Source organism: Bos grunniens, chromosome 20, assembly GCF_055505025.1.
Source record: "Bos grunniens cultivar Pamir isolate PY7600 chromosome 20, Bosgru_T2T1.0, whole genome shotgun sequence".
Classification (NCBI taxonomy): domain Eukaryota; kingdom Metazoa; phylum Chordata; class Mammalia; order Artiodactyla; family Bovidae; genus Bos; species Bos grunniens.
Window position 1 is genome coordinate 69,099,038 of NC_141184.1, and position 18,179 is coordinate 69,117,216.

Consider the following 18,179-nt stretch of genomic DNA (forward strand, 5'->3'; position numbering starts at 1 on the left):
ATATAGACGGAACTCTGGGAGAAGGACAGGTTAAAACGAAAGACCAAGAAAGGTGTCCCCAGGGAGCCCCCTGAAGACAGGATGTGTATTATTATCTTTATAGTTTGAGAAGTTTGTCTCTCCCAAAAGTTATTAACAGCCAAAAGACTTAGATAAACCTCCTTAAATCATTTAATCTTTTAAAATCTGTACTTTCACTACAGATATAAACTAAAGTGAAACAAATTTTATCCAGACACCCAAAATCACTAATTAAATAATGGCTTTGCAATTCTCTGAAATGAATATTGCCATTGAAGATTTGCAGTTAACATAGAGTAGATTTAAAAATCTACAAACTCTTACTGCCCACAAGAGGACAAAAAGATATTATTTCATAATTTAAAGCCACTTATTTCAATATTAACATCCAGATTTATACTGTCTTCTAGTTTAGAATACAGATATAACTCTAATCACTTCAGTAATTTAAGAAGTACAAGCAAAACACAATGGTAAAAAAGCAGAAACATAATAAAATATGCAACTTCTATTCCTATGGGAAAAATAAAAACAACACAGACATCAGTCAGGAAAACATGTACTTTTAAAAACTGCCCATTTATACTACAGACGAAAGCTAAGAAAGAAGACTGTGATATGTATTTTCTTCCAGAATCATAACCATGTCATAAGTTTATTATGCACCTTTCAGCAGAAAAACTGTATTTATATATGCTAATGTTAATTAAATTACTTCATAAATACCTGAGGGTTTTCAAGTATCCTTTTTACTCCCTTAATTAAATTACCAAGGTACTTGGCACGTTCAGGACTGCTAAATAAGGACCTTCTTGTAGAAGCAAACTGAACTAAACAGGAAAGTGCCTGAAAACAGGAACAACAATTCATTTCAACTTTAAAAGTAACTGTGGCCACACGACAGGAACACTAGTTTTTACATTAAAATTTTTAAAATTTTAATGATGAAAAAGCATTATAGAATCCAAAAAACAATATAAACTAAATATCATTGATCATTACCACCATCCATAAATCTTCAATCCCACCATTAGAATTTCTGTTTGTATATAAAATTCCTCTAATATTTTTGTATATTTTTGTATATATTACATATATTAGATACACCAGAGCAGAGCCAGGATCTGAATACACTCAAAAGGCTCCCAATTGCTGTTGCTGCCTAAACCTTTTCAAACTGATGAACCAGGTGCTTCACCAAAATGAAAAAATGAAAACATCGTGTTGTTGCAGAATATGTTTAGGAAATACTACACCAAATGCTCTGCAGTATCCTATAAGTAGGAAAAAATCTGTAACTTTATTTAATCTAGCATGTCCCAAATATATCTGGTGACAGACCATCTTGCCCACACCATTTATTAATATCTTGAGAACAATTTGGAAAATGTTCCTGAAACAGTTAGATAGCCTATAAAAATTCTCACAGATTATCTATCCCTGGCCTAGTTATCTTCTTTAAGTTAATACTTTATTAGACAATTTCACTACTCAGGTTCTTAATTATCCTACTGGAATTCACTGAAGCCTTTCATTTATTAATTGAGAGGCCCCAAACTGGCCCACATATGTTTTGTTTTGGTCCACATATGTGTATCTGCCCACTTATAAAAAAATAGAATTATCTGTCAATATCTAAATATTTCAGTTAGGAGATTTCACACAAAATGTCTGGGTCTCAAGGCAAGGATGAGAATATGGGCAAAAATCAGTTTAGATGTTACTCGGTTTGTCACCGTCCTTAATGTTAAAAGCAAAAAAACACAAGCAAACAAACATCCCAAAAAACAAAACTTCTTTCCAATGTGTAGAATTAGGAACGACTAATACAGTTAAAAATATGTAGAGATTTGGGGCCAAAACCACTGAGTTTGAACCTCAGCTCTAAAATCTAGAAAGTCACTTAGGCCATTCTGGGTCTGCTGACTTGTTTACACAGTGAGGATAACAACACTCACCTTGCAGGGCCACTGTGAGAATGAAGTGAGGTAAGAATCGTATGATACGGCATGCACAGTAAATGGTAGCAACACTCTCTTAAAGCAGTTTTCCATTCTACTTTTTAAGCACCAGTAGCTTGTTTGTTTTATCCCTAAACATAACTGTAAACATAGCATGAAACCATGGTTTTTTTAAACTACAGAAGGCTGAAGTTCTATGGTACCATCTAGAAACATGAGTGTCCTGTGAAAACCAGTTTAAAAACCATCCCCTTAATAAAACCCTCGTTTCAAGAGCAAGCATGTTTTTAAGAAGGAGAGGGGGCAGTGTTTTTGTCAACCTATTCCTCCCTTCTAGGCAATGACATATCTAAACAAACATACCGCTCATATTTAAATCAAACTTTTTTTTTTTTTTCAGGAAATGACAATATAAGAATCCTCCAATTTTACTTCTACAAGCTTAGATATTAAAGTGACAACTTTTTCTTTTTTTTTCAATCTTGCCTGGTCTCTTTTTTAGATTCCACAAAGATGGAATCCAGAATCTCAAATTTCTATGTAACCAAAGAGTCTGAATTTTTTAGCATACAATAGAACTTGATTCAAAAAAGAAAATGAACAACTGGAGTGATGAACATAAAACCAAGTGAGCAGATACCCCTGGTTTCTCATTTGGAGACATCTGATGGGGGCTGCATGGCAAGCCTGACATGGAGCCACGCAGTGAAGAAAGAGCTGGAGAGAGGTTAAGAGAAGGGAAGGCACCAGGTGGTGTGGCAAACTGCTGGACTGAGTACCAGAAGAAGAGCTGGGGACTGAGTAGGAAAAAAGATCTTTAGAGGTTGATAGGTTGTCTTGGCTATGGGCATGAACTAAATCACCAGTTATGGGTTTTGGGCTCACCAGTGAAATGGCAGGAACTATGGACTATAAGTAGAAATTGACAAATAGGTTAAGCAATACATATCCCAGATTGATGGTGTTAAGAATTTCTTATGAGAGGTAAACTCAATCAAGAATATAAATAAAGTAAATATGTACCACCCTGAGATAAATATCACAGGTACTTTTAAATGAAATAATGAATGAGTTTTACTTACTAACTGAGATAGGAGTGGTGGAAGTGAATGATACAAATTAAAGAAAAGATCCAATGTTTCTGGTTCCAGGAAAACTGAAAAAAAAAGAAAAAATCTAACACCATTACTTTTCATTCAGTGATATTTAGCACAGTAAGACATTATCATACAAACCAAGAACTCTAAGACCTCAGCATGTAGCCAATCTTTATTTCTAGTTAGGCTAATTCCTTTTAAATTTCTAGCTATTTCCCTTTGAAAGATGGAAATAATACGAAGATAGAATTAGATCAGATGCTCCTTATTTCTATGTAGCATTTACAGTTCTCACTGAGAGAACCTTCTCACTGTTTTCATTTATATTAAAATAACATAAACATTTAAAAATTCAAACAATATCAAAAAGTAAACAGTACTAAAAAGTACACAGTAAAAAAGAGCAGTCCCCTACTCCATTCTGACTACTTTTCAACTCTTAGCTATATTTACGGAGAAGGCAATGGCACTCCACTCCAGTACTCCTGCCTGGAAAATCCCATGGATGGAGGAGCCTAGTAGGCTGCAGTCCATGGGGTCGCTAAGAGTCGGACATGACTGAGCGACTTCACTTTCACTTTCATGCATTGGAGAAGGAAATGGCAACCCACTCCAGTGTTCTTGCCTGGAGAATCCCAGGGACGGGGGAGCCTGGTGGGCTGCCATCTATGGGGTTGCACAGAGTCAAACACGACTGAAGCGACTTAGCAGCAGCAGCTATATTTAAATATGTTTCCAAATGACATGCTGTATGTACTGCTGCTGCTGCTAAGTCGCTTCAGTCATGTCTGACTCTTCCTGACCCCGTGGACTGCAGCCCACCAGGCTCCTCCGTCCATAGGACTTTCCAGGCAAGAGTACTGGAGTGCGTTGCCATTGTCTTCTCCGGCTGTATGTACTACATGTTTTTATTTGACTGTTTTTAGATATCAAATGAACTTGTTACAGAGTATGTCTAATCACTCACCCCTCTACTCCCACCACTCTTCCTACAAACCATCTTCTCTCAAAAATACATCTACTATTATAACAATTTGAGATTAAGTCAATTCTATGCATTTATTATGACTATGTAAATAATTCTAACAGCTGAGCCAAGTAAACTATGATTATATCACATTTCTAACATTCCCTGGATTTAATCATACCATCTTTTTTGTACTTAGTTGTATAGACAGATATCTGTCACTAATTCTTTCCAAATGCTCTGACAGATGTGTAAAATGTTCTTCATGCTATTTTCCACATAGTAAATAACATTAAAAAACTTTCATTTCCATTTTCCCACCCTTCCTCCCAGAGCCTTCTTCAACTTAGAATGACTGTTCCCAAATGTGTTACATAATTATCTTATGTCTGCTGACTGTTTTCTTGTGTTAAAGCTTTCCAAAACCCCATATCCTCTATTTTCTTGGCCTGTGTATCAAGTAGATTCCTAAGAGCAGGCACATAAAGGATAAATTTCAGAATAATTTACATGTCTGAAAATATTTTTATTCTCTTATACTTGATAATTTCAGTCTAGTTTGAAAATTATTTTCCCTCAGAAATCTGGGGATATTATTACTCCATTGCCCTCTTGCTTCCAGTGCTACTGTTGAGAAGTCTAATACTATTCTTGATCCCAGTCCGTTATAGGTGACTTTGTTTCTGGTAGATTTTAGGATCTTTATCACTTTTATTCTGAAATGTCATGATTATGAAGTTTAGTATATATTTTTCTCATTCATTATGAAATGATGTAACTGGGTACTTATTGGATCTTTCAATCTGAATATTTATGTGTCTCAGTGCTGAGAAATTTTGGTATTGTTTGCAAATTTCCTTCTGCTTTTCCTGTCCTTTCCTGAACTCCTAATAAATGCCAAGCCTCCTAGTTTCATACTCTAATATTCTTATATTTTTTTCCTCCTATAAATCTCTTCCTGCTTTTTTTCATTCTACTTTCTAGGATATTTCTTTAACTTTATCTTCCAACTCTTCTACTGAATGTTTTATTTTGGCAACTTTTACATTTGGAACAGTCTCTGAACTTCTGTTTTTGAAACAATATTCTATTCATGTTTCAGGAATGCATTACTTTTTCTTAATCTCTCTGAGGATATTAATTAACCCTTTTGGAAATTTATTTCTACTCTTCACTTTGTTTCTACTAACTCTCCCCTTTAAAAATGTTTCTTGAGATAATTAGATTCATATGCAATTGCAAGAAATAATACAGAGAGATCTTATGTTTTATTCACCCAGTTTCCCCAAATGGTAAGTTGCTACAAAACTAAAGCACAATATTACAATCAAGAAAGCACATTGATAAAATCCACCAATCTTATTTGGCTTTCCCAATATTACATGTATTTGTGTGGGTGTTCGTGTGTGTTGGTATCTGTGTATTTAGTCTGCGCAATTTTTACAACATATGTTGGTTCATGCATTCATCACCACTATCAAGATACTAAGTTCCTTTTAATTGTTTTAGTCTCTGATTTCCATATTAGAAGTTTTTACCAAATGTATGGTCCTTCTCTACTGTATCTGATACCCTGGAATATGAAACCTCTCCAGTTTAATTTCTCAAGGAAAAAAAGCTCTGGTCTTGGGAACTGAGAGGGAAGTGCACTTAGAGAAGGGAAAAGGGCAGTCACAGAGCAGCACAGATGGTACAGAAGGCCCCGGGGGTGTCTGTGCAGAACACAGGCTCTTCACCGAGCCTATCAGCCCCACTCCCCGATCTGACTTCAACAGGAAAACCCTACTGTCACCATTTTTCCAGGATGAGTAAGAGCATATGCGTTTGCTCCTTTTTGGTATCCCTCTCTGTAAAAAAGTAAATTGCAATTCTGCTTTGCTAAGTTAGCTACTCTAATTCACTCTCTTCATAACTTTGAAAAAATGATGATATCTCTTGCCAAGTGTTATACCCTCTCCTACTCTGTTTATCTGAAAATTTGAAAACAGAACTCTTCATTTCCCTACCTAAACTTATTTTCCTCCAACGATAGAGCTGTCTTCTCTTTTTTCCAAAATCAAAATATGAGGTAACTATGAATTAAATTGAGGAAAACAGATTTCAACACTGGGTATCAGCAGCTACTTTGGGTTACAATTTTTTAAACTTTTTGATTGCCAAGTAAAAAACAGATAATTGCACATAATGCAACAATATTGCTTAATCCTATGTCTTTTATGTTGACCATTCCTTATACTAAACTTTCTTCTTACTTGCTCTCCAAGTCGTTGGAATCTGTACTGTGCAAAGATCATCGGCAGATTCATCTGCTGAACTGCCAATGAAGTCAAAGTTAAGGCAGTTGAGGACCAGCTTCAAGACTTGCATTACTAGATTTTGTTGATCCTGATCCTGAAGGTTTAAAGGCTTGGCCAATATCTGAAAAAGGTTCAAAGTCAAATAAAATATTATGAAATATATCAATTAAAAATTTTTACTCAATCTAATTTAAATAACTTCAGTGCCAAATTAAAATTAGTTTAAAAAAAGAAAGAAATAAAAAAGAAAAGAAATTGCAAAGGGATGTTGCGGTAATAGACTATTCTCAAACTTAATATTGTAAAATGGGGATAACAACCTTTCATTATTTAAATGCAAAATGGAGGTCACCTTTTACAGTTGTGAGAAGCAACTTTAGGACAAATAGTTTACTCAGCACAAATGTATAAATGTACAGGATTCATTAGCTTAAAGGAGCAATTGGAACAAACTGAAAATACAATATTCTTCAAGAAAAAGTGGGAGGACTTCATGAATAAACGATACACGTTCAGCTAACAAAGGTTCTCAGAGGCTGTTTGAATATGGAGGGACAGTCGTAAGCTTCTGGAGAATAATCCCGACCCCTCTCAAAAGTCTCAATTAGTTTCTGCAATAATGTACAGTAAGAAAACAAAGAAACTACTACCCAAAGACAAGTTATCAAACTACCTTTGGATCCTACTTTATTATATCCCTATTAAATAAAAGTGAATTTTTTGGAACTGTTTAGATTTGTGCATACCTACTCTTCATGGGGTTGCAGAGTCCGACACAACTTAGCAACTGAACAACAACTGTACTTAAAAGTATCCACAATAACTCCTCAAAAGGCAGAATGGGGTACCAGGGAATTCATCTGAAATTCTTCTGAAACAGGGTGCTCAATTATTAACTTACCTCTTTTAGAAGAGAGCATGCTAGCACTAAAATGTCCTTGAGAGAAGTATCACGAAATGAGGTAGCTATTTTCCTGTGTTTTGCTGAAGGTCTAGAATAATCAACCTAAAAAGTTCAAGATGAATTTATTTAACCAGACTTACCAAACAGCAAAGAAAAAGTTCACTATGTTACAAAGAGTGACATCAATGATCAAATAATCATAAAGTATAGGGCTAGAAGAGCTTTAAAAATCTGCTAGGGTAAGTTATTTGTTCAAGGTTACTCAAAGAGCTAATAATGGCAGAGCCACAATTAGCATCCCATGTTTCTGGATTGTTTTAGTTCAGTGCTTTTTCTGCAAACTATACTGATCCTAAAATTAAAAACAAGAATAATATTTCAGAGGCATTATAAACACACATTATAAAATAATAGATAGATACTATCAACTCCTGAGACATGTATATTTTGCATTGGGGAAGAAACAACCTCCCTGGTCCTCAGACTCCATCTATAAAAAGAAAAATTTCTAAGATAATCTTAAAATTTTTATCTTCTGTGAATCAGTAAACTGAATCAGCTACAGAAAATTCTTGCATATGAAAGTGATATTCCTATATATACCAGATGCGTATGTCACTGATTCATATATTTTGATATTCTTTAAAAAAATCCCAAGGCATAAATTATAAATAATCAGAAATTTGATTTATTACATAAGCCACAATATATTCCTTCTGAATATTTTACTAGTTAATAATAAGTAATTTTTAAGAATAACTTTACCAAGAATAGTTGTTGAGCCTCTAATCTAAAATATAATATGGCAAAAAGTATGATATTAATACCATTAATATTTCCATTTATCACCAGGAAACAGCAAATAAAACTGAAGTCTGATACTCTAATGATTTGTTAATACCACAGGCAACAGTTGCTATAGCGTTCCTTTTGCTATCTGAAAAATGAAAATAAACCATTTTCCTTACTGATGTTTATATTTGAAAAAAGCAGTGGGATCAAAATTGATTATCTGATACTTTCTAAGCTCCATCATACTATACTTAGATGCCACACTTACTCACAGGAACATGAAACATAACAGAAGTCCAAAGTGACTACAGAAAGCAGTTACTGGGATCTCTATCCATTATGCAATATTTAAATTAGCATTTGCAGCATTTCTCCCTTTTTTAAAATCAAACGTCCATCTGTCTTTTAATAGGTATGTTTCTTCAGTTTCCCTCAATATATAAAAAAATTTCTCAATACAAATTAGTAATAACATATACCATTATTACAATCTCAACTTATGTACCCTTCACATATTATTTCACTAAATCCTCAAAACTAACTTATATTCACATATGAGAAAATTAAAGTTCATAGGCACACCATATCTGTAAATGGGCTTCCCAGTGGCCCAGTGGTCAAGAATCCACCTGCAATGCAGGAGACACAGGAGATCCAGGTTCGATCTCTGGGTCGGGAAGAGCCCCACTCCAGTATTCTTGCCTGGAGAATCCCATGGACAGAGGATCCTGGAGGACAACAGTCAATAAGTTGTGAAGAGTCAAGCATGACTTGAAGCGACTTAGCACAGCATGCACATCTATAATACAGAGGGAAGAACCCTGGGTTTACTGAGCACTTGTACATACTAGGACTTGTGCTACTAATTTACCTAACTAATCACAGTGCGACCTTCAGAAAGTGTCATTCTCACTTTACAGATAATGATACATAAGTTTAAACACACTGAACAAAGTAGTAGGCAACAGAGCTAAACTACAAATCCAGGTCTTATTTCAGAGTTACCTTCTAGGCACATGACTTAGCAGCTACAACAACTATAGCAACAACAACAAATACATTCTACCTGGCTTACTCATTTATAGATGTTCAATGTTTTTGAGAAGAGGGATTATGTATCCATTTTCTACTGTATAACTATGTTTCAAGAATACTGGAGTGGGTTGCCACATCCTCCTCCAGGGGCTCTTCCCGACCCAGGGATTGAACCTGGGTCTCCTGCATCTCCTGCACTGCAGGCAGATTCTTTACCACTGAGCCACCGGGAAGCCCATTTACAGATATGGTGTGCCTATAAACTTTAATTTTCTCATATGTGAATATAGGTTAGTTTTGAGAATTTAGTGAAATAAGTAGTCTTAGCTGTTAAAAAAGCAAGACAACATAAAATTCTAAATTTTTTGGATGTCTCAAGTTTAGATCTTTTTCTTAAAAGACACATGTTACTGATCCTGCATGAATTTACCTGGCTGACATTTGACAACTATAATATTTTATCTTCATTATGGATTGTAGATCTCCCTATTGCCTGGTTCAGAAGTACTTAAGAAATGATAGTTAAAATTGTTAATGCTCTAAAACTAGGCTGAGTAAAATGTCTCTGCAGAAGCCATGTATTTTTTATCAGAAAACCCAATTGCACTTCAGAACTTGAAGCTTCTTCTGAAAAGGTATGTACTTGGTTCTACACAAGATAAGCCTGGAACACCTTGTAACAGGAAGTAAGGAAATGTCCAAAGGACGGTGCTGCTGCTGCTGCTAAGTTGCTTCAGTTGTGTCCGACTCTGTGAGACCTCATAGACGGCAGCCCACCAGGCTCTGCCATCCCTGGGATTCTCCAGGCAAGAACACTGGAGTGGGTTGCCATTTCCTTCTCCAATGCATGAAAGTGAAAAGTAAAAGTGAAGTCGCTCAGTCGTGTCTGACTCTTAGCGACCCCATGGACTGCAGCCTACCAGGCTCCTCCGTCCATGGGATTTTCCAGGCAAGAGTGCTGGAATGGGGTGCCATTGCCTTTTCCTAAAGGATGGTGAGTAAAGGTCAAATGAACAGAGATGCCAGTTTGAAAGGGCTTCTAACAGCCAAATTTGGGAAAATTTGGACATCAAAATATAATGTTACTAACAAACTATAACACATTAAACAAAGTTGGAAACCAGGAATCTGTGCTGATAGAAATAACAAATGAATAAATTAAAAATTTAATGAGGTATTAATAAGGTATTTTCAGAGTATAAGGTACCTCCCCACATAATATTTATTACTTACAAAGGAAAAAAGAATAAATTTACAATTGAAGAAGCCTGGTAGAGGCTATCTTAGTCAAGTGACCAAATGTAAATCAGATCACATGCTCCCTGAGAGGAAACAATGAGAAAACCACAGTATCAGCACATCAGCCTACCTACAGCACTCAAAGCCAGCCCTCTCAGCCAGCTGGGTCAGGACCAGCCCCAAAGCCAGCACCCCCGCGGCAATCCCGGATCAGCCACAAGAGGAGGGCACATGCAGCCCATACAGGGGAGATAGAGCGCCCAGAGCAACTGACTCCAGTGACCAGGGAGACTGTGCCAGAGGGCCCCACAAAACACCTTTTATCTAAGACCAATGTTTCAAAACCAGGAGATGTAGCTGATATATCTACTACATAGAAACAAACACAGACAGAATGAGAAGATGAGGGATTACCTTCCAAATGAAAGAATCAGACAAAACCCCAGAAAAGGAACTAAACAAAATGGAGATAAGCACTTAGCAGATAAAGAGTTCAAAGTAACAGTCAAAAAGATGCTCACCAAAATTAGGAGACAAATGGATGAACTCAGTGAGAGCTTCAACAAAGAAATAGAAAATATAAAAAAACAACCAATCAGAACTGAAGAATACCATATCTGAAATGAAAAATACACTAGAGTGAATCAACAGCAGATTAGAGGAAGCAAAAGAATGGATGAGCAATCTGGAAGTCAGAGTAGTGGAAACAACCCAAGTGGAAGAGTTAAAAGAAAAAAGAATTTTTTAAAAAATGAAATAGTTTAAGGGACCTCTAAGACAACCACAACTATATTAACATTTGCATTATTATAGGGGCCCCAGATGGAGAAGACAGAAAGAAAAGAGCACATAACACACTTGAAGCCATAATTGCTAAAAACTTCCCTACCTTCAGTACCAAAAAACAATCTGAATAAAAAATAGGCTGAGTACATGAAAAGATATTTTTCCAAGGAAGACATACAGATGGCCAACAGACATATGAGAAGATGTTCAACATCACTAATCTTCAGGGAAATGCAAGTCAAAACCACAATGAGATATCACCTCACATTTCTCAGAATGGCTATTATTAAATAGACAACAGATAACAAGTGTTGGCAAGGATGTGAAAAAAGGGGAACCCTTGTGTTATTGGTGGGAATGTTAACTAACACGGCCACTATGGAAAACAATATGGAGGGTCCTCAAAAAATTAAAAATAGAACTACCATATGATCCAGCAATTCCACTTCTGGGTATTTATCCAAAGAAAACATGAGTTACAATAGCCAAGATATGGAAGTGTTTATTAATAGATCAATGAATAAATAGTATGTGGCATATATACATCACAATGGAATATTACCCAGCCATTTAAAAAGAATGAAATCATATTGTATGCAGTAACATGGGTAGACCTAGAGGGTATTATGCTAAGTGAAATAAGTCAGACAGAGAAAGACAAATATTCTATGATTCCACTTACATGGGGAATTTAGAAAACAAAGCAGAAAGACTCATAGACACAGAGAACAAAGTGGTGGTTGCCAGAGATGGGGTATGGGAGTTGGATAAATAGGTAAAGAGGATTAAGAGGTACAAACTTCGAGTAATTAAATAAGTCTCAGGGATATAATGTACAGCATGAGGAATAGTCAATAATATTTTAATAGCTTTGTATGGCAACAGATGCTTACCAGACTTAAGTGGTGATCAGCAATTCATATATATATATATATATATATACACACACATACATCAAACCACTGTATTTTACACCTGAAACTAACATAATGTATGCCAGCTGTACTTCTTAAATATAAACACTTATATAAATTCTTAAATATAAACACTACATTTCCCTCTATTATAACATTATTCCATATAAAACTCATCTCCTCCTTTTGTTCTGTTTGGAACCATGTTAAATACAAAAGCAAACAAAAACAGGTGAGGATGTGCTCAACTGCTGAGCTCATAAAGGCACTGGTGGGGGAAGTGTAGCTTCTGCAAATTCTGCTTTTACAGGGTAAAAACTGAAGCTAGCAAGTGAGTGCCAAGTAGCCTGTTTTTTGATGAGTCCTGCTGTGTATCCTGGAGAAGGCAATGGCACCCCACTCCAGTACTCTTGCCTGGAAAATCCCATGGATGGAGGAGCCTGGTGGGCTGCAGTCCACGGGGTCACAAAGAGTCAGACACGACTGAGCGACTTCACTTTCACTTTTCACTTTCGTGCATTGGAGAAGGAAAAGGCAACCCACTCCAGTGTTCTTGCCTGGAAAATCCCAAAGACGGGGAGCCTGGTGGGCTGCTGTCTATGGGGTTGCACAGAGTCGGACACGACTGAAGTGATTTAGCAGCAGCAGCAGCAGCTGTGTATCCATTATTGAGAAATCAATTCACCAAACTGCTTGTCTTTTATTTGTAAGGGAATAAAGGCTTGTTTTACTTTTGCATACAATTTATTTGTATGATTAATATATTACTATATACATGGAATATAAAAGAACAATTATCCAACTGCCATAGAGGACCATGTCTAATTTCCTGTTCTTTGTAGTACTTTACTTGTTGTTATTATTTTCAATAACAATAAAAGTGTTCCAACACTTAATTATCCCAACAAGAAAATACACCCCCCCAAAAAAAAGACTTGCTTATTCAGAGTTTTATACAATACAAAGTTTTACATCAAAGAAACAGCATTACTTAGCAAACTTCATGTCACCATTAGATGGAAAGGCTTACCAGGTTCATTTCCTGAGTCAATTCTGAAAGGATTATTACTCCTATTATGCAGTGTTCCATAGCACCCTTTGGAAAAAAAAAAAAAAACAAGTTTAGCCTAAATGGAGACACATGATTGGTTCTTAATGCATAAACCAGTTAATATTTACAAGTAATTAAATTATGAAACATCACATTTTCTTATTTATTAAAATATATAGAAAAATCAATATGAGGTCCACAGATAAAAATAATTTCATGTTCATTCTTTGAAGGATACATGTAGATATATAGCTGAGTGGGAAAAAACTTAGAATTGCATACATTCTATAAAATATCTTCAGCATGCGTGACTTACAATAAACTAAACCTCAAAATATTAATACAAGAGTTTCATTTTCCTAAGACTACAAATAAGGAACAAAAAACCATTTTTAGCTCTATAAATTTGCTTGAAGGTTACTGAGATAGATGCATTCAATAAATAATTAATAAATAGCTTAGAAATTAATTTAAATCCCCTGACCTAATATCAGGTAAGGTCACTTAGGCCCTTTTAATTTTATTTAATAGTGTACATGTATTCATTTACATACGGATCTATAATGAAGGCATGTGAACTGTCCAAAGCACTCGGTAAATAAATACATGACTTTCAATATAGTATGATGTTTTAATATAATCAGTTTCCAATTTAATTTCAATAACTTCCTTCAAATCAAAATTCAGATTTTATATGGATATTACTAACAAATTACCCAACTGCAAAATCATACTGGAGTATGAGAATAACAATGTAACATCCAATTACTGTGTAATAATTTTAAAAAGCAATACAGATCCTTTTCAAGTCTTAATTTTATAGCTGGTCATTCCTTCTATTACAGAATTTCACTAACACTGGGTAGGTATAATTAAATTCAAATTATCTCAGAATAAGAAAATAAAGGAAACATCTTTAATTTTTGCATTAATTCTTTATGGCCCTTTAGGACAATCTTAACTCTATGAACTAAACTACAGATCTCACTACAGAAGCATCCATCTCCTGTGTAAACCAGGCCACTGCTCCTTAAAGTGTCATTCCCTAACCAACTGTTGGCCCATGAATCTACCGGTAGTCTGCAAACTCGATTCTGATCTGAGAATGGTTTGATACTGGTTCATGACAAAAGAATTTGCACCAGAATATAAAACAGATAGTCACTAAGTACACTGTGTAGTTCAGCTGGCACTTTTTTCATAGCAAGTCTCTCTCAACGAGGTAAGGACCATGTTGATTTACTGACATATTTATTCTGACATAAACTCCTTATCTCACTGTGGACCAGCAATCTGAATAGCACTGTCCTAGACGACAGTATTATCTCCTGGATACACACGTAGAACGGAGGGACGGAAATGTTAAAAGTATGGCAGCAAGAAGGTTACAACAGAGAAAAAAGACGTACAAAATTTCAGGCCATTAAAAATTTCACAAACCTAAAATAATTTTTAGTACAAAATTCAAAGAAGCTGTTAATACCCAAAGGAACCATGGGGTACCATTTTGGAGTATCAAAACATTAAGTCAATTGTCTTTCTCATGACTCCAGGTTAAGTGAGGTCATAATACCCAGAAAGCAAGTGTTTTTTTGGTGATACTATAATAAACTTTGAAGATAAAACATTTTCTGTTTCTTCTGGCCTTCCAAAACTGATAAAAGCACACTAAAGCCCAATGCAATAAGCTCAACTTACCAGCCACTGAAAAGGGAGCTTAAAAATTGCTAGCCAACAAGAATGATTTAATTTCATTCAGTTCATTCTTTATTTTAAAAGAAATGTAAAGTCTATTCTTGTTTACACTAATGACTGCTGAAGAACTGTGTACAATCTTAGTAAATGACAAGAGAGGGGTGCTACTGCATTAGTCAAAATTATATGTACAACTATGAAGTGAGAAACACATGTGTTACTGAATAAACTATTCCTCTGTCCTAGAGCAGATCTCCTCAGGGCTAAAAATACACTTACTCCACTGATGTTTTAGATAATCAAATATTTGTTAACCAGGACTTCAACAACATGAATAAAAGAGAAGCAGTACAGTCTAGAGTTTGATATTCTGGGGTTTCTAGTATTACAATGTACGATGGAATTACACCTTACATAGTGACTAAATTTGACAGTTACTGTATAAGCAGTAACATCTCGGAAAGTCCAAATTGCCTCTAATTGCCAATAAGCCAACACCAAACATCTCTCAATCCAAACTGCCAGTTTTTCCTTGAGATTTATAACAGACCACTTCTTCAGTAACACCAGCTAAAGTACTTTTCTTGCGATCAGGGATAAAATTTACATGAAAAAGTGTGTGTGTGCTAGGTTACCTCAGCCATGTCTGACTCTTTGCAACCTTATGGACTGTACCCCATCAGGCACCTCTGTCCATGGGATTCTCCAGGCCAGAATAATGGAGTGGGTCGCCATGTCCTTCTCCAGGCAATTTTACTGACCCAGGGATCAAACCCATGTCTCTTATGTCTCCTGAATTGGCAGGCAGGATCTTTATCACTAGTGCCACCTAGGAAACCCACACATTTAAAAGTATGTTATCTTTAAATCACAACAAACACTGGGAAATTCTTAAAGAGATGGGAATACCAGACCACCTGACCTGCCTCTTAAGAAACCTGTATGCACGTCAGGAAGCAACAGTTAGAAATGGACATGGAATAACAGACTGGTTCCAAATAGGGAAAGGAGTACGTCAAGGCTGTATATTGTCACCCTGCTTATTTAAGTTACATTCAGAGCACATCATGAGAAATGCTGGGCTGGATGAAGCACAAGCTGGAATTAAGACTGCTGGGAGAAATCCCAATAACGTCAGATATGCAGATGACACCACCCTTATGGCAGAAAGCAAAGAAGAACTAAAGAGCCTCTTGATGAAAGTGAAAGAGGACAGTGAAAGAGTTGGCTTAAAACTCAACTTTCAGAAAATGAAGATCATGGCATGTGGTCCCATCACTTCATGGCAAATAGATGGGGAAACAGTGGAAACGGTGTCAGATTTTATTTTTTTGGGCTCCAAAAATCACTGCAGATGGTGACTGCAGCCATGAAATTAAAAGACGCTTACTCCTTGGAAGAAAAGTTATGACCAACCTAGACAGCACATTAAAAAGCAGAGACATTACTTTGCCAACAAAGGTCTGTCTAGTCAAGGCTATGGTTTTTCCAGTATGTATGGATGTGAGAGTTGGACTATAAAGCAAATTGAGTGCTGAAGAATTGATGCTTTTGAACTATGGTGTTGGAGAAGACTCTTGAGAGTTTCTTGGACTGCAAGGAGATCCAACCAGTCAATCCTAAAGGAAATCAGTCCTGAATATACATTGGAAGGACTGATGGTGAAGCTGAAACTCCAATACTTTGGCCACCTGATGCAAAGAACTGACTCATTGGAAAAGGCCCTGATGCTAGGAAAGATTGAAGGCGAGAGGAGAAGGGGACAACAGAGGATGATATGGTTGGATGGCATCACTGACTCAAAGGACATGAGTTTGAGTAAACTCTGAGATTGATGATGGACAGGGAGGCCTGGCATGCTGCAGTCCATGTGGTCGCAGAGTCGGACACGACTGAGCAACTGAACTGAACAAACTATCTTTAAGTATCTGAATCATACCAAACAGGGCATGATGGTCATCCTAAGAGGCACAGAGGAACACAAAAGAGCAGATTTAAGTTCCCCATATCAAACCCTGGAACATACTGTGTGGAATGGCAAATGGAATCACTGGAACAATTTAAATTAGTGTTCCCTAGCTTTTATTTGGGCTTCCCTGATAGCTCAGCTAGTAAAGAATCCAACTGCAATGCAGGAAACCCTGGTTCAATTCCTGGGTTGGGAAGATCCCCTGCAGAAGGGATAGGCTACACACTCCAGTATTCTTGCCTGGAGAATCCCCATGGACAGAGGAGCCTAGTGGGCTACAGTCCACGGGGTTACAAAGAATCAGACACGACTGAGCCACTAAGCACAACACAGCACGGCTTTTCTTTCCTTTTTTTTTTCCAGCCCAAATACCTGAACTTGTGTATGTTATAATTTCAGTCATTTAGGTTAAAAACATTCTTGAGAAACTAGTATGACTCAACATGGTATAAGATAAAAAAATTTTTAATGTGTCTTAAGTTAGAAAACCTGCTGAAGTACTATCACCATGCTTTACAAGGTCACTATGCAACCCTATACAAATTAACTAACTTTTCTAAGCCTCAGTTTCTCATTTATAAAATGTAATTCCCTTCAAAGAGATGTAATAAGCATTAAGTTAGATAAAATACATGAAAATATACACGTGTGCATATATGCAATACACAGACTCACACAGTTAGAAATGACAACATGTATTTTTGAAACTACAAAACATAATTTGCATTCTTCAGGTTTGGAAGTTAATACGACATGATCCTCTTTTCCTGGCAATAAAAAATACAGGCTCCAGAGGATAAATAATAAATCATAATTAATATCGCTCTAGTAGCCACAAAACAAACTATACAGCTTTAAGAAAAGCAGTTTTTCAAACAAACAAACAAAAATTACTTTTGTTCTTATAATGTAATAAGGCCTTCTTACCTGAAGAAACGTCTTCACATCAGCAATAATTTCTCTGAAGACAAATCGGTCTTTCTGAACTTCAAACCACCCTGATTTAGTGATTTTAGCTATGACTTGAATTAAAGCTTGGATAACAAACGGAGCCAGCTTGGGTTGTGATGCCACATAATTAAGAATGTAGTTTCCTGTAAAAATAAAAAAATATTGTTTCATCATTTGGACTTTTCAGTAACATATTATGAATCATCTAAAAACAGGCAGTGATGACCCATTCTTTGACAAAAAGTTAATTCCTTTCTCTAAGATATGTACTTGCTCACATAGTCAGTTTTCCTATAAGGCTTATCTGTATAAAGCAAATTTGTTCCAATTCAACTGATATATTAGGAGACAGTATGAGGATAATGCAGATGTCATTTTTGTTTTTGCATAATTTCATTTAGAAAAAAAAAAAACACTAGATGAATATAGAAGACTGCAACCAAGTCAAATAAACCAAGCCATACTCAAAATGCATGTATCGACTAGCTTTCTCAGTTCAT

General features: G+C 36.0%; 1 protein-coding gene across 22 annotated transcripts in view; it reads right to left on the reverse strand.

Moving 5' to 3' along the window:
- The window catches only part of RANBP17 (RAN binding protein 17), a 368,523-nt gene that overhangs the window by 324,053 nt on the left and 26,291 nt on the right, over nt 1–18,179 (reverse strand). For 20 of the 22 annotated variants that reach the window (XR_015148584.1, XR_015148583.1, XR_015148579.1 and 17 more), the window contains 6 exons: nt 17,656–17,822; nt 13,044–13,109; nt 7,245–7,349; nt 6,299–6,464; nt 3,065–3,138; nt 748–867 (listed from right to left, as the gene is read on the reverse strand). Coding sequence is in view for 14 of the 22 variants with exons in the window: in XM_086361112.1 (XP_086217238.1) it covers nt 748–867; nt 3,065–3,138; nt 6,299–6,464; nt 7,245–7,349; nt 13,044–13,109; nt 17,656–17,822 (698 nt within the window). In the remaining 8 variants the exon portion in view is untranslated. The remainder of the gene's footprint in view (nt 1–747; nt 868–3,064; nt 3,139–6,298; nt 6,465–7,244; nt 7,350–13,043; nt 13,110–17,655; nt 17,823–18,179) is intronic. The other 2 variants (XM_086361116.1, XM_086361117.1) reach the window with 1 other exon arrangement.